A 25,516-nucleotide genomic window follows, 5' to 3' on the forward strand; every position below is an offset into this window, starting at 1 on the left:
GACATCATCTCCACACACTAGCCTTGAATGATGGGCAATGATGGCTATATGCAAGTCTCATATAGCCCCTGTTCATGAATCTTTGTCGTAGCAATAAGATCATGGGCAAAAAAAAAATGGATGTCTACTAATGGCTTTTTGGAGCATAAATTTAAATGTTTGTGAAATACAAATCACTTCTTATCGGGGCTTGAATTGAACGCTACTACAATGATAATGTTACAAATACATGTATCCCCGGGTGTGAACAGTTAATGTTGCTTGATGCAGGACAAATCTGCAAGAACTGCCAGACCCAAAGGTGGATTAACATAGAACAGACAACAATACTGTGGTCAAGTAGCATTTTCTACTGGAGATCGACAGTTAATGCTTATATCCTCGAAGCAAAGCTACAAAATTTTGCTGTAGCCATGTATAAAATTAGTCGTTGTGTCCGGTGACATGGGCTGCTTCTACTCTGGGGGAAACTACTGAAAGAGAGTCGTAAATATGCTTAGCAGAAGGGCGGTCAGCAGGATTTCCCCTGGTACACTGGTAGAATAGGCCCACCAAAAGCTTCAATATTTCGGCATCTGCATCAGAAAAAATGTTGGCTTGTGATATTGCTGTCTTTTCATCTGGTGATGATGACAATGCTTCCAATTCTGGTGTAAGCCTTGGGCGTTGTTGCATCTGTTAAGCCAATTTTTCAATATTAGACCTCATGATGGAAATGCTGTGAGCCAAGTGATAGCCTAGCGGATGACAAGGATCATATGGATAATCTAATACGAATTATAATAGCGACATTTCCACACAGTTAGAGCAAATTAATTCTAAGGGAAAAAGCATCAGATGGCCATTAACTTTTGATTAGGATATATCATCCTAAGAAAAGTTCTTTTTTTCTTTCACCATTAGCAAAGTCCATATTTAGCTGCGACAATAGATCTAGAAACAGATTGTTCTCCAGATGGATGCTACAATGTGAATGATCAACAAAAGCAAAAGCTTTGCAATCAGGATCCATGTTGCCAAACCAAAATTTCTGCCGCGCCAAGATTAATAAACAAGGGTTACAAAAATTTCAGTTAACAATGAGGACTATTGACAAAGGGTTCCTTAAATTTATAAAAAAATGGAAATTCGAATAAAATAGAACATCATTCATATTAAAAATGCAAAACCTTTATGGTACTTATTTAGTTGAAGGTTAAAAGAAGCCATGTAGTCATGAAAGATGAAAGACAAGCATGGGTACATCATGAGAAAAATTTGAACGCCTATGCTAATCAAAGATTGAACAAACTTACTTGCAACAGATCATATAATTCTGATTCAGATCGTCCTTGGTAAGGTACTTGAAGGGTCAGAAGCTCCAACAAGAGACATCCATATGACCAAATATCCACCTCCTGCAGCCAAATGAAGATGGTTATTTCCATAACCAAGAAACATGCAATATCATGGAAACAACAAGAACCCTCGAAACAAAGTCAAACGTTTTGAAAAGAAACACACACCACAAAAAGAAAGGTTACAAAATATGCAAGGATGGCTAGTAAAATTAATGACCAAATATTAGCAGGCAAATAGCACAAAACATGATGGAATAAAAAAGGTCTTACCAGCCCATATGGATTTTTCTTATGCATAGCTTGCACCACTTCAGGAGCCATCCACCGAGGAGTTCCTATACAAACATCAGGTGGATGTATGCCGAAATGAGCAATGCAGCAAGTATGTGCATAGCAGTGGAGAGGCACAGATATGTCGAAATCAGAGAGCTTGACAATAGGCCTTCCATCGGATCCAGTTTCCAAATCAAATAAGATGTTCTCACTTTTTATGTCCCGGTGAATTATTTGCTTAGAATGCACTTCTACCAGGGCATAGGCAACATCTCTAGCAATACATAAGGCAATATCAGCTGGAACATGTTTCTGACCCTCTTTTGTCAACTGGACCAAATAATTCTGTCATAAAGAAAAATAATCAAATAATTATAACTAATCTAGAAGCATATTAACTGTGACATGAGTAAGCACTCCAAAATTTATCTACCTTTAGTGAACCCCCATTCACATACTCCATAATGATCATAGATCGCAACAGCCTATACTCTTTTTTCCCCTCTGTCGCCGGAACCCACTTACGAGAAAGCTGATGACCATATATTTCCACTATACAGCTGTGATTCCTCAAAGCATTTAGAATTCTAACTTCTCCTAAAAGCCTGTATTCAAAATTCCTAATATCCTCATCCGATGTTTGATCTGCTTCCAAGTAACGAACCTGCAAAATTAAAGAGTAATAACTCAACATTAATGATTACAAACCATGTACCGAAGTAAAAGATGGACCATGTATGTGTGTTTACCTTTACAGCAGCATCACCAGTTCCAAATTTGCAACGCAAGAGAGAACTGCTTGTTCTACTATTGATGCCATGGTCAAGTGAAGGAGAACGAGATGAGCATGCCGGGATTGGAGAATTCTGGTTTCCAATAGGAGCACAGAGTCGACTAAGAGGAATGTACCTAAACAGAAGGCAACAACAAATAAAGCAGCAGAAAAGTAAGTTGATGGAACACAACATATATTTTCTCTGATCTTGGATTTTTCCATCTTTCATAAATTGAACAGATGATACAATAAATTGCAATTTAAATAAACAATATAGGATGCATGACCAAAAGCACCAAGTGGGTGAAAATACACATCTCAAAATAGAGAGATTCGGACGCCCATGACATGAAATTAAAATATCTAACTTCTTCCAAGAAACAGTTACACCTTGAAAGTCCCACATTGCAGGCGGATGTTGTGATGGTTTATAGGGTTACATGAGTCTATAATTATTGATTAAAACATAAGCATTTTGTATTATATGGTCCTATGCTCATCAAATTATTAGCTGCTTGGATCAGGACAACTAGATTACGGTGGATTTAATATTAGATATGACCCAAGTTAAAAAGGACTAACTGCAGATGGGGCTAGAGTCACGTCATGGAGTGAAATCACTATTCGGTTAAGCCTTACAATGTTGCTCACTAGATTATGTGTGTTCCTACACTGAAAGACTATAACACCACAATCAGTCCTACACTGAAAATAGGATAACTTTATGATGGTTTAAAGGGTATATTATCATTAACTATCTTAAATATTTTAGGTCTTATTTATCTAAGCTCATCATGTTATTGAGTCGATGGTCCGTTAGGCTCAGTCATGACAGAAACAATCATCAACTGAAGACTATTACAAAGTATCCCACCAAATGATAACGACACCCAAGGAATGAGAACAAAGACAACTAGGAATACTAGCGAGAAGCAAATAACTCAGTGAGACTGGATCCCAAATGTGATGTGAGACAATTTTAGTTTATTTCTCATTCAAATATAATTTATCATCTTTGTGGTAATTTACAACATAATTTGTTGAATGACAACATATTTCAACATTACTACTTGGATTTTCCTAAGACAAATCTCAGGTTTGACCTAAGATACTGAAAGGAAAAGGAAGGCTAAAAATTTTAAATTCCATTGAAAATTTAATCTGTATAGAGAAAATTCTTCTTGATTGAAAAATTTATAGAGAATGAAACATATTAATAAACTATTTTATCAAAAGAAAATTTATCTGCTAAAACAAATTTGGAAATATACCTACTCCAATAAACAAAAGATCACAATATTAATATGTCTAAATGTAAGGGATGTTATTGCATTTTCCCCCAATTTTGTATTTCTTTTCTTTTCTTGTAATTATGGTCTATAAAAAGAGAAAAGAAACTGTCACTGAAGATCAATTTATTTTATTAATTGATGGTGTGATTGCGAACATGTGAAGCCTAGGATTACTCCAGAGCTAAATAAGTTTCGTATTTATCATTTTATTTTTACATTTCAATTGATAACTTTTTTTATGTATTCCACAACTACAAATCCCAAAAGGAAAAAATTCCTTGTACCAAAAACCCTTTACATATCTTTTCCTCCACCAGATTTGGTATCAGCGCACCTTGTCCTACATTAAAATGGTTAACCATCTTCATTCTTGTTACAAAATGCTCCATATCTGATCTATAACATAATAGTGAGTAAAATGAGGATCATGGATAATTAAGCATTTTATGCAAGAAGTGATTTTCCACAGTTATTAACAATACATAGGTTGATGTATGTCTTTGAGATATGATTTTACAGCAAAAATAATGATAACAGCACCAGTCCTTTTTCTGCATGTAGTCTAAACTTACAAATTTCATTCTTTTTTAGAAGTTAAAAATTTTATTATGTATTTAAATAAATATAATGAGCAAGAAGAGTGGCTTTGCTCTTTCCCTTGCTTAATTTAAGAAAAATTTAGGATGATACTGACCACAAATAAAAGCAAGCAACAGCGATTACCTGCAAAAGTACTCTATATCTGTTTCTTCCCGAATGTCAGTCGGATAGCATGCATCGACAACCATTCGCATCAATGAATTGCCTCTTCTAACATGTACAACATTCCAAGCATGAGGCATGAAATCTAGATAGCCCCTCACAAGCTCACAAGGAATTGGAGGATCTACCCGGTCACAGAGATACTACAGAAAACAAGTATTAATTAACAAATATGTAAATTAAGGACACAGGCAATTTGCAAGTTTACATTCAGAAAGGTATATCAAAGAAATGCTCAGAAGTACCTTCATTAACACAGCTCTGTGTCTACAAATACCAAAACGCAGTGTCCCTATAGGCACAACATTGGACTTTTGTGTTTCCTTGATCAACTGCAGAGAGTTTTCACAATGAAGAGTGAAATTAACATTGGCCACATTGTCATGCACCCTCTTAAATGCATTACTCTTCTCAAAGATGTCTCTAGAAGGACAAGTGCAGACAAAAGGCTGCTGCTTGTGTAAACCAAGAATAGATCTTCGCATCTTCATAACTGAAGCACTTCTTTCACTTCCTCCAAAACAATCTGAAACAAAGAGAGCAAGAACTGATGCCCTGAGGAAGTTGTCCACCAGATTCTCTTCCCTTCCATTTGAACATGATCTTTTAAAGCTAGACATGAGTAGTTGTGCAGAAAAAATAATTGCTTCCAACTCTTCATCTTTGTGTCTGAATGGGCAAAACAAGCCAGGTACCAGTTATTTTCATCCAGGATACAATAAGGTACAATCCAAATTCATCATAAATTGTTAACTTACCTATCCAAGAGAATAACTTCTCGTGAATCTAGGCAGAGGTTCTGTTCAAAATCTTGCAGTGACCTAAAGGGCTGATGACGCCCTGCATCATAGAAACCATCAGGTATGTGGTCATCAACGCTACAATGTGACTGAATGCTATACTTGCAGGAGAGATCTGAGAAGTCTTCAACAGGTTTCCGGAATTTGCTTGGCTTAGGATTGTCAAGATCCTTGTCAGAATGCCTTTTTGATTGTAAAATGAACTTAGACGCCTCGCAGGAGGAGTGTTCATCGGGTACATCTATTGCAGTGACAGGATTGAGCGAGCAATCATTGTCCTCACCCTCACTTTCAAAGTCATAGTCTTTGTTCAAGCTGCTAGAGTTGGAGGTAACAGATGAAGAGAGATCCTCAGATATATTCTTGTTTGAACCAACTTTGTTTCTCTCAGCGGAATCATGTAAAATTTGCGGTGCACTATCTTTGGCAAGGCAGCATCCATCACTATCAATAACACTTGATAAATCATTATGCAGAACATCCAGTTGTGAGGAATCATCAAGTACACTTGTCCCCTCGACAGAGATCTGCAACCCAGATTGACTATTTTCAAGTTCAAGCAAAGAAGAATTTTCATCTTCTTCAACCATCTTTACAGTCATATTATGATCATGATCTCCTTTCCACTTCCTGCTATGGTTCAAACGCTCTTGACGAATTCTTTGTTGAAGATAAGTATAGCGCTTCCAACCCTTTCTTTTCATTTTGGTAGCATGACATCTAAAGCTTGGTGGGGCCTCAGAATGTAAACATGAAGATGCACCATGGTAACCTGACTTCAAGAAGACAAACAAAAGTCAACCCCCTTGGGATGCATAATAAACCTTGATATGGATTTTACTAACTAGGGAAACAAAAAATGTTGTAAGGCATTACCATTACAGGAATGAATCCAACGTGTCCTGTGAACTGCACCATCATGCATGTCAACAGCAACCGAAGACTTGGATATCTCATCTTTAGCATTGCTTTCCACATTTCCTTCTAAATTGCATTTTATCCAAGATGGAATTTGACAATCATTGGGAAGCTTATTGTACTTCAAAAACACCAAAAGAAGAAAAACAGACCCCAAGAAATCATAAGCACATAGCTAAAAATTTTGAACATACCAACTAAGAAATAATCAATCTTCTGATCACAGACTAAATTCCCAAATCCAAACAAACTGCAATAGATAAGCAATTTATCAGACTGCAAAGAAGCATATTATGCTCAAAACAGCAGCAACAGAAAGAATTAAAATAATACTAATTTCCAAATAAATACAACAACAAACATAAATTGCAAAGCTCATCTTTTAAAATTTAAAAAACAACATGCAAAATTTATTCCACTCATTTTAACATGAAAAGCTGACACAATTGCCTTAAAAGTGAAAATATGGAGTTCCCAACAAATAATAATTAGTATGAGTGACAAAAGAGGGTTCGAATAAGAGTACTGATGCAAAAAGAATCAATAGTAAGAGCACCAGCAAGTGCGCTGACCCAAAAGAACCATCACGAAAACTAAAAATTGCTTTGCTTATTTAGAACTTTCTGAACCTATATTCATCTTTTCTTATGCAATTTTTTATTCAAGCTTGCACATGACTACAAAAAAGATATATATCGAAATAGATGGCCAAATCTATTGATTAAATATTGGAACACGCTATGATTTCTAGGCAAAATCAAGATGCATATGCCAAAAAAAGGTGTTATTCCACAAATTTGCAATTTCAAGAAATGAAATAAACAGTGCAATAATTTATAAGAGAACACAAAAATGCAAAATACTGCAGAACACCAAAATAGCATATATAATAAATTGGGAGTTTATCAGAAAAAATTAAGAGTATGATTAACAAAGTGCATTAGCAACACCGTCTAATACCTGAAGATCCAAATCTTGGAGTGCAACCATAGAAGCCAATCTAAGAGGCGTCAATGAAGTTAGCCTATTATTTGACAGATCCAGCTTTTCCAGGCCACTCATGGAAGATATACGAGATGGAACATCTACCAACTTATTGTTAGCTACTTTCAGTGATTTAAGAGAACCCAGCTTGGCTATATCATCTGGTAAGTTCTTCAACTTATTAAATGAAAGATCCAGCTCCTCGAGCTTTTTGAGATTGCCAATCTCTGGAGGAAGATATCTGCAGAGAAAAAAGAAAGCATCAAAGGAGAGGAAGTTTACATTTAACAAGCATAAGTGATTTTAGATGTATCTAAAAATGCTCATTAATAACAATTCATATAACGATGCAGCGATTTATAAGCTGCTCATTGTAGAAAGAATTTTCTACAAAGGAAATATGATTATCTAGATAAATGCAAATGGTATGCCAAAAATTCAGCATGAATTACAAAGAGGTCAAAATTTTTGACGGAAAGAGAATTAAAGATCACCAATGCATAAACAGCTCAGAAACAACACAGAGAAAGCCACAACAACAATAGCAACAACTGTGGGATTCAATCCTTTTGGCCACTCATAAACTAGAAAAGACTTACGCAACTACTACTATGCTAAGACAAGTTCGAAAGAATAATCTGTATCGACCTACAAAATTCAAGTACACTTGGTACATCATTGTTGAATTTTGCACTATGTCGGGTTTTCTTCTAAATTACCATGTGCAATTTCACGTAACGAACCCATGCTGGCCCATACCAGGACCAATATAAGTACAGTCCGTTCCGGCATACTGACACAGGCCGGAATGTACAAGAAGGAAGCACGAACAGAGGATGGAGGGAGAGGAAGGAAGAAGAAGAGGCAATGAAGGAAGAGGGAGAAAAATGAAGAGAAAGGAGGAATCGGAGATAAATTACATACCAAAAGCACTTACAGTCACATGACAGAATACAAGTTTAAGAACCAGTGTCAACAAGTAAGTGCCCATCAGGGATGGAATCGTGCACCCATATGCACTTGTAAGCTTCTTTGTACATTTGTTGTAAATATTTTGCTCATTCTACTCTGCTCGTAGATCTTTTATAGAGATATAGCCCCAACCATCTCAATATAACGGATTCAGAGTAAATGAACATACAGACAATTTGCCCTCTGTTGGAAGTCAAAATCTAACAGTTTCGAAAAAGCCGTTGATCAAACAAGTAGCCAACCTAGCTTTTCCCATGGAAAATCAGTGATTGCACAAGAAGCATAAAAGAAGTTACAACTTTCAAGCTGCTCAGTCACTGAATTTTTTCAGTATCATTAAAAGTCTAGCTAGACAGCAAACAAAAAGATAATGATCAAGTAGTTCAAACCAAATCTTTAGTGGCTACGTCGTAAAACGTAATAGACAAATGAGAACCTTGCGTAGCCCTTAAGACAGCTAATCACGGTTTCTTTAACCAATTTTGACAACAAGGTGTCCTAACAACAAGGGGAGACGGAGGAGTCCAATCTACCTGATGGAGAAATGGCAGATGGATAGCTTCGTTAGGCACCTAAGGCCAGCAATGTCAGACAGTATAGAGAAAGCCGCCAGCCTCGGCGGCACCTTGCAGAGCTCGAGTTCTCTCAAAGACTTGAGCTTTCGAAACGGGAGACCAGCGATCCCCGGGGAGGAGACCTTCACCTGCAACCGCTCGAGCTCCACCAAATCCCCGGCCTCCGGGGGCAGCACCTCGATCTCATTGGCGAAGAACTTCAGCGTCTTGAGCCTCCCCAGCCGCCCGATCTCCCTCGGGACGAGATGGAACATGTTGTGATACACGTACAAGCCATCAGCCGAGACGTCAGGCGGCCGCTGCTCGAACAGCGACACCTCCCACGTGTTCCCGGAGACGTCGGCCACCGCATCCTCACCTCTGTCTGATCCGGCGTCACTCTCGCCGCCGCGGGAGACTGCCTCCTCGACGGCCAAGAGCGATTCTGGCGATTGGGAGTCTACCATCGGTCCTTGATAGACCAAGAATCAAGCGAACATAAAGAGACTCGAAGGCCGCGAGACGACAGAGAGGCTACTGGGTCGAGGAGGGATCATACGGAAAAGGAAATTTGAGGTTCTTGGCCGCTAGGGTTACGCACTCGTCGGAGGAAGGGAACGGAGGCGGCGGTCAAAACCCTAGGGGCGAAGGCGGACCAACATAAATAGGGACGGGAAACGAGGGGGGTGCACCGAGAAGCAAGTCGGACTCTGAAAGAAAAATCTCGTTCAAGAAGGGTATAAAGGTCATTTTATCCCTCCCACGATTCCGAGCCGATGTCGAACACCGATAACGAGAAGGACGACAGTCGGAGTTCGAACGGGAAACGGACTTTGCTGCGACAAACTAATTCTTTTAGTTACTTTAATAAAATTAATACTACGAATTTTCTTCTATTTTTTAATATGCAGATTTTTATTGTTCATCGTATTATTGTGAATATTATTCTTTTTTACTTTTTTTAATTCAAAAAGTTATATTATTTTTTTTCTTATTGTTTGAATTTGGGTGTAAGCACAAATCAATTGCATAAATATAAAACATTTTTCATGGAATAATCATAATTAGATTTGCCACGTATTACCTCATTGCAAAAACCATAGAGGTGAGCTTCTTAGGTGTAGAAGAAATTAGAGTCTAGTGAACTTGACTATCATAGTCTCGAATCAAGTCAGATCTTCTTTAAGCCAAATTCAAACCTGTTTATTAAGTCATTTTTAAGTGAACAAAAGTATCATGACTGATGAGTCAGTACGGTTAGGTCCGCGAGCCGATGTCGAGAGCTTTTTATGGAGTGAGTAGAATGATGAGGTGGCCGCTCCCTCAGGAAGGAATGCTGGTTGGCATTAGTCGGGCTAACGGGGTCGGTTGGGCCCTCGCGGGAGGATGTTGATCAGCGTTCCTCGATCTGTCGACCCGAGTGTCGTTTGTGTTGGTCATGTCCCTCCGACTTTGGGGTGAATGGCAGCGCATTCTCATGCACTGGATGACGATCCCCCGGGTTGAGACGCTTGCCACTCGGGGGTAATCGCCTTTCTTGTAAAAATGGTCTTTGTTGGGTGTTCCCCGATTTCGACCCCTCCAACGAGTAAGTCAATAAAGTGTTTTATCTTTATTTTTTCTCCTCTCCTTGGCCGAATGTCGATCAGGGGTTTTTATACTATCGTGCGAGGATTGATTGCGCCTCGGTTCAATGTGGCCGCTAACCTTTGTGGGATGGGACAACCTCTCTGACGAGTTGGCGTTTTCGGGGATGCCTGAGCAGCGTCAGACGGCACTGCCTTGAGCTCTCAGGATAGTCATGTCGCATAGTGTCTTGGTACGGAACCCAATGTGGTGTGCCCCATGAGGTTCTAATAGCGTGCGACGTCGGATTCTGATATTGTTTGGGACGTGGCGTGTGACGTGGGTGGTGACTCATCTGGAAACCAAAATATCCCTTATCACATGCAAAGGTCAGTCGACGACTTAATGGATGCCTCGACGATGAGGGGTGAGGGGGTGGAATGTAACAGACAACTGTCTAAGGTTGCAACAGATAGGCCCCTCACAGAAGAAATGTAACAGACAACTGTTAAGAAAAATATTTTTTTAATCATATAGATAAGTTAAGAATTTTATCGATCAGTTGAATTCTTAATTAATTTATTTTCTAATAAATGATATGATTTTAAAAAATAAATAATTTAAATTTTTATTTTTATGTATGAATCATAAAAATTAAATTATTATTTACTTTTCAACGAGAGTCATCTTCTGATATAGAAATGAGATCATCCTCTCCCGTTTAAGCTTTACAATATAAAAATTGAAGGGAGAATTTCTTGGAACGGGAGTACCAGAGGAGAGGTACGATTCTTTATTTTTATTTAAATTATATTCATATTTTGAAATATTTCATATTAAAATTATTATAATTTATATGATGTATAATACTATTTAAAATTTAAAATTTTATGATTAATAAGCAATGATAAGTAAATTATGATACTAGAATGATTAGTTAATTTAATAATAATTTTAATTCATTTAATTATATATGTTTATATTTCAAAAATTATGTATAAATTTTAATGATTTAATTAGTTTGAATTTTTGAAATCATAAATCTAAATTAATTAATTAATACAAAAGAATGAACTTAATAATTATTATTTTATAATATTCTTAATAATATACTTAAAAAATTAAAATCTAATTTAACAAGATGTGTCAAATCAAAGTATGAGTTAAGTTATTTAGATATACTAGTATAATCTAATCCATATGATATAATCTATATGGTTAAGCACAAATCAATTTATATGACTAAACATGATAGGCGTAACTCACCCATTGTGATTAGACACAACTCGACCTATGATCCAAACGCGGTCTAGTTCAATAGTAAACTCGATTCAACTAGTGAGTGAGACTCAACCCATGTGAAACCTATGCGATCGACACCATGTTGCTCCTATAAATAAATAAATAAATAAAATTATTTAAAAATTCTGTTAAGCACTAACAAGGAAAAAAATTCTATATGGAGAATTTAAAAATCTTATCTTCTCCAAATAAAACAAGATACGATCTATTTGATTAATTTTGATATGATTATATGTTTTTGTATTATTTATCTCTCTCTCTTTCTCGTCTTACAAGAAGAGCTAAAGATTAAACTGGAACATCATCAAAGAATGAATCAGCAATCGAGCTCTTTTCTCGTAGTTATTCATATTTTCATATTTTTATTTCGTCTTCTCTCATTTTTATCCTGCACCTTCACACTTACTTTATATAGCAAATAATTAGAGCTCATCCTCCATATAATTGATTGTATAAGAAGAGAAGAAAAAAAGTGTTAAAAAGATTCCATATCCTTGCTAATTTAAATCATACTAAGATAAATCAAGAATTTTGGACTATTTGCAAAATTATATTCTAAAAAATAATAATTTTAAAGATCACCCGTAACAATTTGAATACAAACCATGAAGAGCATACAATAAGATTTGAGTTCCATCATCACTTAGCACCACCGAGATACACGCATGGAAGTTAGGAAGGCTAACAATGATATCACTAAGATAGTCAAAATAAAATCATCTTTCTTTCCTCTCTTTGATAGTAAATTGGACCTGATTATCTCACATCATCACTGCTTCAGATGGTATGACATGTTAGGATATTGTCGATTTACAAAAGTAGAACTCATAAGTCAAGACAAAATCTATTGGGCCAATATTGAAAGACACAATAAAATATTTTGACAAAATTAAAAAAAAAAATCACAATCTTATAATGGATCAACTCACAAATATATCTATAATGTTGCCGAGTTTGATAATTCGATAATCAAAATTTGACATTCTAGAGATTACTCATCAAACCTCCAACAAGTGTAGCTTGTGTTGTGTTGCAAGAGGTAGAAAAGATTAGTATGCATGCAACAACCCTTTAGTGTATAAAGATTTAATGCCATTCACTCCAATCACTACTTAATTTGTCAACAACAGAACACAACCATAGAAGGTCAGTAGAATTCCCTGAGTCCAGGAATATATCCTGCATGCCAATTTTGCAACATACAAAAGTATGCAATGATGCCATATAAAAGTTGAAGTAATCTTCCATCACTGACCAAAAGTAGTTATAAGAAACCCTTTCTTTTCCACATACAAGTAGGACAATTTTAACTGCTACATAAAAGGTTCAGAGATCCATGCAGGTGGTGGATCCAAAACATCACTATGATGCTTTGTCACAACAAGTTATTTTGGTAAAAGCATATAAGCACTCTCATAAAGATGTGCATAATAACAAAGTGAAACATGCGACTTCCAATGGTAACAACACAGTCCGATATATCAATGCAAAGACAACAAAGGCAGCAAGCAGTTGTCTGCAGTGTCAAAATTGAGAAGACCAATCTGCGGCACTGCCAACTCTGGGCATCCCAGTATCCTTCTTAGACTTGTCGTCGACCTTGTACGTGGCACCACAGACCTGGCCTTGGCTGTCGACCCTTGGCACTGCCTTAAGCTCATTGAGAGGGTGCTCAAAACTCTGCAATCCCCCGGATGTGGTAAAGAAGCAGCCTGTGGAGGATACATGAGAGAACAAGGGTGCTGATGCTTGAATTGTAGATAATAGAGTGATGGACGCCATTCTAACAATTTTATACCTTTAGGAAACGGTGCAAATGATTTCCCAGAACCCTTCTTTACAGCGTCCACATCATCAGAAAGCACAAGATGATCTTCGGCATCAGCTCCCCAAAAGAAGGGGACACTCCCATCAGCATCCTTGGTCCAAGAAAGAGATACAGGTTCAGCAGATTATGAAAACTAAACCGACCAATGGATAAGACAATTACATCGTACAATTATAAGAATCCATACTTAATTGCATTGCCAATTTTAGTCATGTTCTCACATTTTATCAAGCAGTTGGCAACCAAATTTCTGGGTGCAATAATTGCTCATAACAGTCTTATAGGAAGTATCTTAGATCATACAACATTACCAACATCCAAAGGGCACACGCTATGCACCATACCTATTTCTAGTTAAGAGTTCAAGTGCTCTTAACTATAATAACAACCCGACCGTACATCTTCCATAGGTCAAGATAGAACAAAACACAGCAAAATCATGAGCTTTGTTACAGAATATTATGATGAGTGTCAAACAGAAACCTATGAAGCATAACATACATTCCTGAAATACTGATGCACCAGAGTGAGGTACATGGTCTGTCTACACATATATAGAAAGACTGTGTTCTACACATATATAGAAAGACGTGTGTCCTAACCTAGACAATGCATTTACAAAACCTTACTATTTGTTTTAGTTTTAGGCTCATATGAGCACAAAGGAATGCTCGTTTTCTGAATTCTTTGTCATTCACCTCATACGAGGGAACTTTGTCAACATGAGAATTACTGGAAACACATTTCACATATAAACGAAGCCCATCTAGCCCCTTTAGAGATTTTCTTGATGCAAGAGAAATAGCAAGCACTTAGAAGCTTCAAAATTACAATAGGTGCAAGTACCTAGTTAGGACATGCACAAAAATTAGAAAAGCATAGGCCAGCATGGACTGTTACTCTACACAACGTCAAAGTCTAGGAGACACAGAGGAGACTGGATCCAAGAACCAAACAACCTTTTATTTGCTTGAGAAATAATATAATAACAGAGGTATGAAAAAATAAATTTCAACCTAAAAGCCCATAATTTCTGGAAAGGAAAAGACGAGGAAGTAACCAAAGACAAAGTTCTGGAGAAATTTAAAGCTATCGAACCAGTTGAAGTTTCTTCGTTGAAATCTGTGCAAGAATCATGCACCTAATCAAAGGATCATGTTGTTTGACGACTATATGAGTTACATACTTGGAAAAACAACTTAATTGCAAAGTGAAAGTAGCCAATCATGATTTAATACTCACACCCGCAATGAAGGCAGAATTTGATGAGCAATCAAACAGAATAAAAGCAAATTTTCCACCGAGGTCTCTCAGAACTTGACTTGCAGGAAATGGACCTCTATCTCTCAAAGTTTTATAGGCTTCAATGACGATGATTACTTCATTTGCAGTCTTGCCTAATCCATACTGTTGCTTCAGAGAAGTTATATTCTCGATATGCCCTTGGAATAAGCAAAATATATCATCCACGACAGCAAATAATCTGCAAAAGTACCAACAAAAAGATGACTTCATTCTGGTCAGATCCTGTTTCTTTGAGAACTAACGTAAACTGAATTTATTTTTCTTGACAAAAGAGGTTCTAGATGCAATCCAGGTAAGTGAACATATATTTAATCCGAGAGAAGGTACCATAGGAACAATGATTATTTGGGATCATAATAATGACAAAGACTACAGTACAAGGATTTAAGGAAGTAATATAAAGAAATTATGCTATTAGCATAATGACCACTACTCTTAATGACAGAATTATTAGCAAAAATAAAATCAAAATAGGAGATTATGAAGTTACAAGTTTTTTTTTTTTTTTTTTTTTTTTTCTGTTTGACCTTTCTAATCAGAAGGAAAAGAACAAAGATTAACTATTAGCATGAGAAAAAAAAATTAAATTAAACAATTTATGTAGATCAAGTTAATGCTTTTGAGATACAACTTTAATTTGTACTCAGCAGTACTCTCCAAAAAGTAATCAGATTATCTAACTTTGAAGCAGAATGGAAACGCGAACTAATATCCATATATCAAAGAAAGGAAAGGAATCAAACGACCACAAAGTGTTAGAATCGCAGGCTCGATACTTTTGTTCGAACCTACAGCTCACGAAACTTGGTTCCTCATCGTTCCACCCACCTCGGAAGCAGAGGGTTCTGCTTCTCCGACGCGTAAGCCAAGGCCCCGGCGGAGCCGAGGTTGATGACGACCGCCCCCTCCCGCGCTGCCGCGAAGTGATCAACCAGGCGTCGGCCAGCCGCGTCGCCGCCTCCCGCCTCCGGGTTCCTCAGCCCCTCGGGGCTCTTCGCGACCGTCCGATCGAACACCGCCAACATAACTGCCGTCGACACGATACGCCCCAAACCGATACCTTCAGACCTCTCTCGGTTTGTTCCCTTCACCGATCCATTTAAAGAGCCCGTATACCGAAACTGCCCTTCACCAAAGAAGGGCCACGAAATGTGGCGAATAGAAAAGCTTACGACGAAATCGCACTCACAAATTTAATTTCTCTCTCTAAAATAAAAAAAAAAGCACTCACAGATTTGACGCGACGGTGACACCACGACACGTCTATGATGACGGTAACAATGGGTTAGCGATCTGACGTGGGAGAGCGACGGGCCGGGGCGAGACTGGGTAGGGGCAAAAGGTGGGGGATCACGTTTCGTCGAGATCTGGGAAGGGAGGGGTAGTTTGGTAAACTTGCCACCGCATAAATGTCCGCGCCTAATGTTAGATTAAGGGTGAAAAATAGAAGGGAGATGGTGGAAGGTGAAGATTTACTGGAGTCGTTGGATTGTGACGCTTCCTTGGATATCTACCGTTGAAATATTCACATATAATCTTCGCTTTTAAACAAAAAAACAAAATAATGCATATTAGAATTGTCAAGTACTAAAAATTAATATACTACCCACAAAAAGGCACCGTCCACTTCATTGAATGGTGGAGGAAATCTTTTAAGATTGGGATGTACTGTAAGGAGTAAAAGCTCTCACATTGCTTTTGAGCGATTTTTTTATTTTAATTTTTTTTAAGATTATGTCTCTTACTTTTAAAACGTTGCAAGAGGTCCTCATGACCTTTTGAAATGACGTATTTATTCTTGTCGAAATCTAATCGTCAATTCTATTAATAAAAATATCTTAAATTTACCACTGAAATAAACACGAAAAAATAATATTAAATATTCTATTTTTATAAATAAAAAATATTAATATATCTTTTAAAAATATAAAAATTAAAATACTAAAAATTATAATTAACCTCGTACGATTTTATGTGATTGTTAATTATGCTAATTTTATGTGATTGTTAACTATGCTAATGACTATCCGCATGAAGCAATGAATCTGTTTGAGTATAAAGAAAGGCTCCGTAAAGTACACTGACTCGAGTTAGATTTCTAAGGCTACAATAATTACTCTACAGAGCAGATAGAAAACTCTGCTGTCCTAACTATGGCATAGGATATAGCATACAAACATCACCATTCCTTTAGCAAACCACTCCATAACATGAACTACATTAATGACCACAAGCAGTTTTTAAATAGGTTGATATTTGCCATCAAATTCAACAACTTCATAGACATAAAAAACAAGTTGTTATTATTATTTAAGCACATTTTCTTCGGGCTTCACATTTAATGGTCCGGGATTTGGTCCTCCGTAGACATCAACGAGCTTCGACAGCCCGGTCACCAGCTTCATTGATAACAAAAGAGTTAAGATATTCTTGCCTGCAAAGTGTGTCAATCCTGTAAGAGAGGAAGAATTGGAAGAAAACTGAAGTGCCAACCAGAAAAAGCAATTATATAGTGATAACCTGGCAGGGAGATGATCATGGGGACGGTTATAGGGTGTCCAAACTGGCTCACCGACAAAGAGCCGCATCGCCTGCAGATACAAATTTAATTACCCCGACGATATTAGCATCAACACAAACAGTAAACTTTGATTTTTTAAATACACATTAAATCCATCATGTAAGAAAAACATTAGCAACACAAGGAAAACATAACATACACCAAAGCAAAGAACTCACATTGGAGATCCTGAGAATGTAAGCATCATCAATTACTAGAATAAAAGGTACTATATCCATTTTTTAGCACCATCATCAATTACTAGTATCAGCTGTAGGGACATAAATATTTTTCCTGTATATTATTCACCACTTCATAGCTTTGAGTACTAGATAACTAGAAACCTAATATATTCTTTCTGGAATTCACATCCAATCATGGTGCACAAAGCATGGTATCCATGATTCATATCCAATTCACGCAAGCAACTATTGTGACTTGGACACAATGAAAACTAGGATTCTTCAAATGCAATTTATAGACCAACTTGTACACAGAAATAAGAAAAAAAGTAATAATTTCTCTCTGACAACAATGATACAAAAAATAAGCAACAATGATAAAAAAATAAGCAACAGATTGGGCATAGAAATATGAGTTCAACTCTCACCCAAAGGCCAACCCTACACCGTTAACCAAAGACAAATATAATATTTCTTCTACTTTCCTCGTTCTTTTCTGCTTCCAGTCATCTTATTCTTCCCCATGCAGGCACTGAACTCTATAGTTGCCACTGCCACATTGGCCAATGACCATAGTAATACTACTAGCAGTCTCCTTCCAGCAACTAACTGCCAGTTGCCACCAGATGATGCTGTCATGTCAGCCCTTGTGGATGAAAATATCAGCTAATATGGTGTGAAAATCCACTTCACCACCACTGTGGCGGCCTATTGGTCAGCAACTCTTGAAAGGACTACCAAAATGGTCATCCAGTGGTGGCCGCCACCATTCATGACATAGTTGGTAATGCTCAAAAGGTAGGCCCGTGAAGGTACCTCCTCTTTTCTCACCCTCTTAAAATACATCAGACAACACAATTCCACTATCGACCAATAGCAACTCATGGATCATGCAAGAAAGCAAAGGTAGTGGCAACAAGAAGAGGAAATTGGCAGGATTGTCCTGTTCAGAGGAATGTAAAACCCAAGAACCCTGTTCACTATGGTAATCTCAACCTCAACCTTGGACCGTGTCACCTCTCAACCTTCAAAGCTTGCCAATGGCCTTTCTCACAATCACCAGTATTAGTGCAACCATGTTCATGTTCATGTGGATGAACTCCTTTATAGGCTTTGTTTATATCAAATTATCTCTCAAGTTCCTTTTCCTATCTAGATTAGATCCTTTTATCATCTTCTCTGGATTAGAATTCTAACTAATCTGAGTCTCTTCTGATTATTGTAAAATTTCTATCATAATCATCACAGTAAAAATTCCAAACTACCCAAGTCATTCTTTTCTTAATCCATTTCTTACAAGTCATCTGCCAGAGTAAAGGAGAAAACGAATACAGGTTTGCTTCACTAATGCAGCACAACAATTTAGCACCCAAGGTGAAAAGAACATTATATCATACCTTAATATAGTTGTTCGTATCAAGTGTGAAACGATGATAGATTCCAGCAGGTAAGACGATCATGCCTCCTTTTTTCACTGCTATCCTTATCCAGCATTCATTTTTGTCTCTCACATCAAAATAACCTGAATAATTACAAATAAGACAAACAACAATTTAGAATAAATAAAACAGTAAGGCATCATCTACCAAAATACAACCAAATGCCAGTATTAGTGTCCCTACCACTTCCTTCAAGGCAATAACGTATTTCTTCATCTGTATGCAGGTGCTCTTCAAAGAAACTCTTCAGCTTAGCCTCATAATTTGGCAACTTTTCTGGGCACACATCACATATATCCTGCAAAAGTTTTGTCAACCGCCAAATTCTTGAGGTCCTCATTGAAGAAGGAGATGCACAATTAATCAAAAAACAAAAAAAAAAGAGCTCATAACAAACCGTGTAAGAATATCCCCTGGCTTCACGGATCTTTTTCAAATCCTCATCATTCTCATAGTCATCAGGATTCAGGCGCCAGCTGACAATTCCCAGTTCTGTAAATGGAAAAAAGAAGGTGCAAGCTCATAAGTTGAGAGATCTCATCAGGAAAAAATTAATCTAAACAGATTAAAAAGAAGAGTAAAAAAAACCTGCAAGCTTGTCCAATGAAACAAATTCCTTGGGTTCACGGTGATGGGGAAGTCTCTGGTCTTCCTCACTGTCATCCATATACCAAGCTTGGATAACTTCCTCCTTGCCATCCTATAATGAATACAAGAGGGGGCAGTTATTTACATTCTACTGTGATTTGTATTCAGTAAGCAGTTTAAGATAGCAAAGCTACCATGGGGATCGGTTAAAATATATCTATTTTCTAGAGAGAAGTTAAACAAATTAGTCAATGTTTTACCTAATAGAAAAGAAAGTGCTTGTGCTTGGTATTCCTCTCACAAGAAAAGAAAAATAGTGAGAATTCTCGAACAAAAAAAAAAAAAAAAGATATTCTACCATAGTTGTCTAAACCTTAAGACAACATATAGAAGCTATTCTGTCCTGTTGCCTTCTTCTGTTGTGCTTGATCTTTTTTTTTCTCTCTTCATTCATCAATTCTTATTTTTCAATAATTCTATTTTAAATGATCTGGTGCAAGCAAAAAGTTCAATTTTTCTTGCAATAAAATGCTAATCAAGTTACATGACCAAATGCTACTGCTCAACATCCTCGGTGATCACAGTATAAAGAATTCCACAACAGCAAGTTTCTGAGCAGCAAGGACAACGGCTTCATGTCTTTACCTTTCCAGCCATCATATCCCTTAAAACCTAGCAAAACCTCATAGTTTGATATCCAATCAGTAGTATATTTCTATGACAACCCCTGAATCAACGTCCATCGAGAAGCATTCGAAAACCTCAGATTTTACATCGTCACCAGTAATAGCCAATTCACCGATGAATGAGAATTTTATCAAAGAAAGGAGCAGATTGACGACCACAACAACTCGGAAAAATCAAGAACTTATAATCATATACAATTTGGAAAACATTTGCACGGGAAAAAAATATCTACGATGAACCTCTTTCTATACAGGAATTGGCAGCAACTAAAAGGAGCCCTAACACCTTGAGAATCAAATACAGGACTTGATCTTGGCTTCATCTTTCCCGTTCGATTAATCAAACAATAAGATTCCAAACCCGATGTAAAAATCCGCGTTCCATGTCGAGCTCCAAAAAATAATAAATCCACAAAATAAGAATCGGGGCACAAATAATAACAAACAGAGTCAGAGTACTAGAAAATAGAATCACTGGAGAGAAGGAAAACTAGGAAGAAGCATGACCGATTACCTGAAACGCCGTCTCCATCTCGCTTCCTTCCCAGCTTATCGGTCGCGTTGAGGGGACGCCGAGGACGTCGAACCACATAAGAAGTAGCCGGGCCACTCGATTCCGTTGTTCCGTCGGATAGCGATAGTTAACGTGAAGCATACTCTTGTCGCCTGCAGATCGTGCCAAGTGGTAAATTTACACGAAGGGAACATGTTTGTTTGATGATCCTTATAATCTGATTCAAACCTTAGGCTTGACACCGATGAATCTGTTGATGTATCGGCGGATGAAGGATGAGTTGCTTTTGTTATTGGATCAATTGATGGAGTTTGCACGCTAATTGAATGTTTCTTTCTCCCAAAAGTCAATAACTCTAATATGCTCAATTATATGATATGACACAGTTTTATATGAGTCAATTTATTGGTAAGTTTTATATGAGGAATGCCGTCTGCATAAAAATATCAAAGTCCTCAAAATAATAATTAATAATATTTGGCCAGATTACTTTAAATTAAGCAAATAAGCATCCAAAAGAACATATTTCGTAACGTAGTTTACTTTCTTTTGGTATTAACTTAAACATTAATTGTTCGGGTTCAATAAAACAATAACTCTACTACCATTTATGCACATTCTGTCCTTAATTGAGAATCTGTACCCGATCCGATAAGTCATGAAATTGGACCGGGCGCGCTCCGGCCCACCACAGCAGCGTGTCGGTGGCCCGTTACTGGACGCCTCTAGAACATCCACTGCGCTCTTCCGCGCGACACGTGTCCTTCGGCACCAAATTGCCGGTTACCAGCGTCGTCTGGTTCCTTCTTCACGTCTCTCGCCCGCTTGCCTTCCTCTCTTCTTATTAGACACTCCTCTTCCCGCTGACGCCAAGGAACCGAGCGCAGAGTGGAAGATTTCGAATCCCAATTGGTAAGTCTCGATCTGGTCCTCGAGGACGCCGGAGAAGATGTGGGCGCGGCCGCCGTATGCGAAGGGCGGGGACGTGGAGTCCGGAGCCCAGCCGCTGTACCCTGCCATGCTGGAGCGGCCGGAGCTACGGTGGGCGTTCATCAGGAAGATCTACTCCATCCTGGTCGTTCAGATGCTGCTCACCGTCGCCGTGGCCTCCGTCGTCGTCGCCGTGCGCCCCGTCTCCCAGTTCTTCGTCTCCTCCGGCGCCGGCCTCGGCCTCTACATCTTCCTCATCATCCTCCCCTTCATCGGTAGCCCCTCCTCTTTTTCCCCCTCTTGCCTTCTATCGTCTTGGTGTTCTTGATCGGGATTCTTATGTGCGATTTGACGGTTAAGCTTCACAAGATTTCAATCTATTCTTTGGGTGTTCTTTTGCGACAGTGTTGTGCCCGCTTTACTACTATTACCAGCACCACCCGTGGAATTTTCTACTCCTCGGCGTCTTCACAGTCTCCATAAGCTTCGCAGTTGGATTGACATGTGCCTTCACGAGCGGTAATCTCTTTGAACTTTTCGAGAATATTTGATCCTTTTTCTAGTTTAAAGAGCCGTATTTACTGTCGCCTGTTCTGCAACTGTTGCTTTTATGGATAATGCTCATTCAATTGTTTGATGCGATCGGATTTTAGTGCCCTGCTTGGTCTTAGCAGATACCCCTGTTTTGGGAGAAATGGATAATCGTGGTATTACATTTGGTTCTCATACTTTGTGAGTCTGTAAAATCACATGCAATTAAGTAAATGTGACATATCATGTGAAACCATGCCCTTATTTTTGGGAATTTCTTCGGATGATGGATGATATACTAGTTGTTGGTATTAGTGGAGGTGGAGAAGTGGCAAGTTAGATGAGAGTATACATTGTAGGCAGTAGTACGTTGGGCACCTAATGAGTAAGCCTAATTGACCAATCAATTTTGTTCCGCTTAAGTCACCGGTCAAAATGTTTAAGCTAAAATTGATCAATGATGTTACAATCTTCCCTACTTAAGGGTTTGATGTTCTAATCAAGGCCCAACATGACACTGATCAAACCCAAGCATGGTGCATGTGAGTCATAGCACAGTGGTAGCTTCACGTCGTGATAAGTCGATTATAATATTATTTGTCATAATCACGACCCGAGCTTGATGGGTTAACTGATCTATGAAAATGTTTAAGCTGAAGTTGATAGTAATATATTCATTAGATCGTTATAAATTAATCTTAATCTTATCCATTTTCGATGTGAGATTAATTGGGGTATTACAATCCAAGTAGAAATGATTAGACGATTGGTATCAAAGTGGAGACCTTGTCACAAGCCCCATAGAGTTAATAGGATTAAATGAATCAAATATTAATAACTTGGGCTTACATATTCTTGGGCCACATGGTATTGGTTCGATAGATTTATTTGACTAGATTGTGAGCTTGTGACAGGTGATGCTTGTCGGCAGATGTGGTAGCGACACTTCTTGGGTTTCGGAGTTAGAATTGAGGTTTCTCATGTTATTAGAGGGGGCAGAAGGAAAATTTTCCTTCTTTTTCTCTTATTCAAGACATTAAGTTCATGTTGCCTAATCAGTCGGTTGGTAGCATGAAATGATTAATATTTCAATCATGCTAGTGTTTCCTTGGAGGCAAGGTCTGAAATGCATACTCATTTAGCATTATCACTATCCTTTTCCTGTCATCTAACAATTGTTATACTTTATCTGTGTTTCTTACTAATCTAACCAGCTTATTTTATCAGATAATTCATGTTCTTGAGTTATTTACTCTTAAGAATTACAAACGAGTGAAGTATTTCTTTTGAATTCATCATGATCAGTATGCTCTTTTTAATATGACTTTTGCATTGGAACATACATGATTTCAGTCAGGCTTCAACTGCACTTGAGTAGAAATATGGACGGCGTGACGAGTGTGAGAAAATATACATGTAAGGGCTGGGTATATGTGTGTTTTTGATCTGGAACTGGATAAAAGAGTATAGTTTGTTGTAGCTTTGTCTTATCCCGTACATGGTTTCCATATGTCCTTCGTACTGTCTTGGGTTACACTAACCTCTTGTGATCTGCTATAATTATTGATCTTTTCAGTAAATTCTATGATATAACTGTGATGGGCCTCTGCTATATGAAACAGGGAAGGTGATCCTTGAATCTGCTATTCTCACAACTGTGGTGGTGGTGAGCCTCACCCTCTATACCTTCTGGGCTGCTTCAAGAGGGCATGACTTCAACTTCCTTGGTCCTTTCCTCTTTTCTGCAATGTTAGCTCTAATGGTGTTTGCCTTCATCCAGGTAAACTAGATTGATTCATGTCATTGACACTACTATGACCGTTTTCTGAGTCTTTTAACCGTACCCTTATGTTCATGTTTCGCTGGTTTCAGCTCCTCTTTCCCATGGGAAGGATCTCTGTCATGATCTATGGGGTCTTGGCTGCAATCATTTTCTGTGGTTACATCATCTACGACACCGATAACCTGATAAAGCGTTATGCATACGATGAATATATCTGGGCTGCTGTGGCACTCTACTTGGATGTTATTAACCTTTTCCTCTCTTTGCTCACTGTCTTTAGAGCTTCAGATAGTTGAAATACTTGTAGTTGAGGATCGCACATTAAAGAAATGTGTTGCATTGCTTGAATATTGTTGTTTCTACTGTTAGGATGCTTTATCAGTCGCATACTGACTTCAGAAGAATGTTGAATTGGCTCTATGGCTTATGTACCCCCTCACTTTTGGTGGTTTAATTGCATGCTCAGGAAATCTCTCTCCAAATTCTCAAGAAAGAGGAGGAAAAGGAGTTGCAGTATTGAATGTAATGTGGCACTTCCTTTTGCATGCACAGGAAACCACTTGCTTATATTAAAATATAAGATATATAATAAATATTATTAAAAAAAATTAAGGATGAAAAAGTAGCAAATTTAATAATAGAATTTTTTAATCTATAAAATAAAAAATGTTAAATAACCTCGATAGCCGAAAAAAGGCTGAAACTATTTCAATCTTTTTCGAGGCTTAGCTCAAGTGAATTATACCTGTCGAGAATCTAATTTTCATTGTTTTTATTCACTTGGTCGGTCCGATTTGGGTTTTTTTACTGCACGAAAGCATTCCGGTTATGCTGAGATGCTGAAACAAGAAAATTGAACGGCTGAGATTGGAGAACCCCTCATCACCAATGTGGTATTCCAAGAAGTGGACGGTCGATATCTGTAATGGCTGTATCTTACCTCTGCAAGCTTGTGTCTCTAACTACTCCCTCTCTCTTTGTCGCCTTCATCCTCTTCTTTTGTCATTTGGAAGGAACACTTCCAACTGTCTCCAAATGAAAACACCGAGGTCTCTCTCTCCTGCTATAAAAGCAACACCAAGAAAGGACATAATGGCATGACAAGAAACAATATCTAACTGTAATATTAAGCATGCACACATCTATCCATCACATACCATATAAGCCAATAAGGTTCTAAGTATTCTGAATATGTACAGCTGAAGAATGATGAAGGCCTTGACTGCTCCATTTTAGATGCACATCCGACAGAAGAACATCAAAGGTGTTCGAATAGCTTAACAATTGATGTCTGGCTACTAATGTCAGTCACTTGTAACAGCAGCTTAACATAGAACAAAGCTATGGAGGATATGTAGAATAATGACATCACACAGGTTCACTTGTTATAGACAACTCACTATTCATTCATCTTATGATCCTACATGAGCACACGGCTACTTCGCTCATGGTTTTTGCATGTAGAGCAGTTTCTATGTACCATCCATGAGATTTTCCTGGTCATATATAGCCTTCCAAAGGGTAACAAGCATGAAACAAACAAATATGATATGATGTAGTCTTGAAAACAGTAATTATTGTTATCTTTGTCATGAAAAAAATAAACTACATCAGTTTTTGTGGTTAGACAGA

The 25,516-nt window shown here is 37.8% G+C and overlaps 4 protein-coding genes across 4 annotated transcripts; 1 reads left to right on the forward strand and 3 right to left on the reverse strand.

Moving 5' to 3' along the window:
• Positions 1 to 121: 121 nt before the first annotated feature.
• LOC135598446 (uncharacterized) lies at positions 122 to 9,352 on the reverse strand. The gene is made up of 11 exons (XM_065092241.1): positions 8,650 to 9,352; positions 7,121 to 7,385; positions 6,119 to 6,281; positions 5,201 to 6,014; positions 4,688 to 5,111; positions 4,404 to 4,585; positions 2,363 to 2,522; positions 2,047 to 2,277; positions 1,611 to 1,958; positions 1,296 to 1,397; positions 122 to 675 (listed from the first exon to the last, which is right to left on the reverse strand). The coding sequence occupies exons 1-11, from the start codon at positions 9,135 to 9,137 to the stop codon at positions 424 to 426; spliced, it is 3,429 nt and encodes a 1,142-aa protein (XP_064948313.1). The 5' UTR covers positions 9,138 to 9,352; the 3' UTR covers positions 122 to 423.
• A 3,450-nt stretch (positions 9,353 to 12,802) lies between these two features.
• Positions 12,803 to 15,751, reverse strand: LOC135598447 (stem-specific protein TSJT1-like). The gene is made up of 4 exons (XM_065092242.1): positions 15,500 to 15,751; positions 14,609 to 14,849; positions 13,337 to 13,457; positions 12,803 to 13,250 (listed from the first exon to the last, which is right to left on the reverse strand). The coding sequence occupies exons 1-4, from the start codon at positions 15,694 to 15,696 to the stop codon at positions 13,063 to 13,065; spliced, it is 747 nt and encodes a 248-aa protein (XP_064948314.1). The 5' UTR covers positions 15,697 to 15,751; the 3' UTR covers positions 12,803 to 13,062.
• A 1,086-nt stretch (positions 15,752 to 16,837) lies between these two features.
• Positions 16,838 to 20,790, reverse strand: LOC103986154 (acireductone dioxygenase 2). The gene is made up of 7 exons (XM_009404070.3): positions 20,641 to 20,790; positions 19,441 to 19,552; positions 19,250 to 19,344; positions 19,036 to 19,150; positions 18,811 to 18,935; positions 17,192 to 17,262; positions 16,838 to 17,105 (listed from the first exon to the last, which is right to left on the reverse strand). The coding sequence occupies exons 1-7, from the start codon at positions 20,779 to 20,781 to the stop codon at positions 17,042 to 17,044; spliced, it is 723 nt and encodes a 240-aa protein (XP_009402345.2). The 5' UTR covers positions 20,782 to 20,790; the 3' UTR covers positions 16,838 to 17,041.
• Positions 20,791 to 21,437: 647 nt separating this feature from the next.
• LOC103986146 (protein LIFEGUARD 2) lies at positions 21,438 to 24,304 on the forward strand. Its single transcript, XM_009404059.3, has 4 exons — positions 21,438 to 21,845; positions 21,976 to 22,089; positions 23,724 to 23,881; positions 23,974 to 24,304. The coding sequence occupies exons 1-4, from the start codon at positions 21,590 to 21,592 to the stop codon at positions 24,178 to 24,180; spliced, it is 735 nt and encodes a 244-aa protein (XP_009402334.1). The 5' UTR covers positions 21,438 to 21,589; the 3' UTR covers positions 24,181 to 24,304.
• The last annotated feature ends 1,212 nt before the right edge of the window (positions 24,305 to 25,516 follow it).

The sequence above is a fragment of the Musa acuminata genome, chromosome BXJ2-1 (genome assembly GCF_036884655.1).
Source record: "Musa acuminata AAA Group cultivar baxijiao chromosome BXJ2-1, Cavendish_Baxijiao_AAA, whole genome shotgun sequence".
NCBI lineage: Eukaryota > Viridiplantae > Streptophyta > Magnoliopsida > Zingiberales > Musaceae > Musa > Musa acuminata.

Coding starts and splice junctions, on each gene's coding strand:
- LOC103986146 (XM_009404059.3), top strand. CDS start 21,590: ATGTGGGCGCGGCCGCCGTATGCGAAGGGCGGGGACGTGGAGTCCGGA. Junction 22,090..23,723: donor GACATGTGCCTTCACGAGCG/GTAATCTCTTTG, acceptor TATATGAAACAG/GGAAGGTGATCCTTGAATCT. Junction 23,882..23,973: donor TGGTGTTTGCCTTCATCCAG/GTAAACTAGATT, acceptor CGCTGGTTTCAG/CTCCTCTTTCCCATGGGAAG.
- LOC135598447 (XM_065092242.1), bottom strand. CDS start 15,696: ATGTTGGCGGTGTTCGATCGGACGGTCGCGAAGAGCCCCGAGGGGCTG. Junction 13,458..14,608: donor ATTCTGCCTTCATTGCGGGT/GTGAGTATTAAA, acceptor TCTTGGACCAAG/GATGCTGATGGGAGTGTCCC. Junction 13,251..13,336: donor ATTTGCACCGTTTCCTAAAG/GTATAAAATTGT, acceptor TATCCTCCACAG/GCTGCTTCTTTACCACATCC.
- LOC135598446 (XM_065092241.1), bottom strand. CDS start 9,137: ATGGTAGACTCCCAATCGCCAGAATCGCTCTTGGCCGTCGAGGAGGCA. Junction 6,282..7,120: donor TCCAAGATTTGGATCTTCAG/GTATTAGACGGT, acceptor GTGTTTTTGAAG/TACAATAAGCTTCCCAATGA. Junction 676..1,295: donor AATTATATGATCTGTTGCAA/GTAAGTTTGTTC, acceptor TTGGCTTAACAG/ATGCAACAACGCCCAAGGCT.
- LOC103986154 (XM_009404070.3), bottom strand. CDS start 20,781: ATGCTTCACGTTAACTATCGCTATCCGACGGAACAACGGAATCGAGTG. Junction 19,345..19,440: donor TTCATTGGACAAGCTTGCAG/GTTTTTTTTACT, acceptor TTCCATTTACAG/AACTGGGAATTGTCAGCTGG. Junction 17,263..18,810: donor ATACGAACAACTATATTAAG/GTATGATATAAT, acceptor TTGTATCTGCAG/GCGATGCGGCTCTTTGTCGG.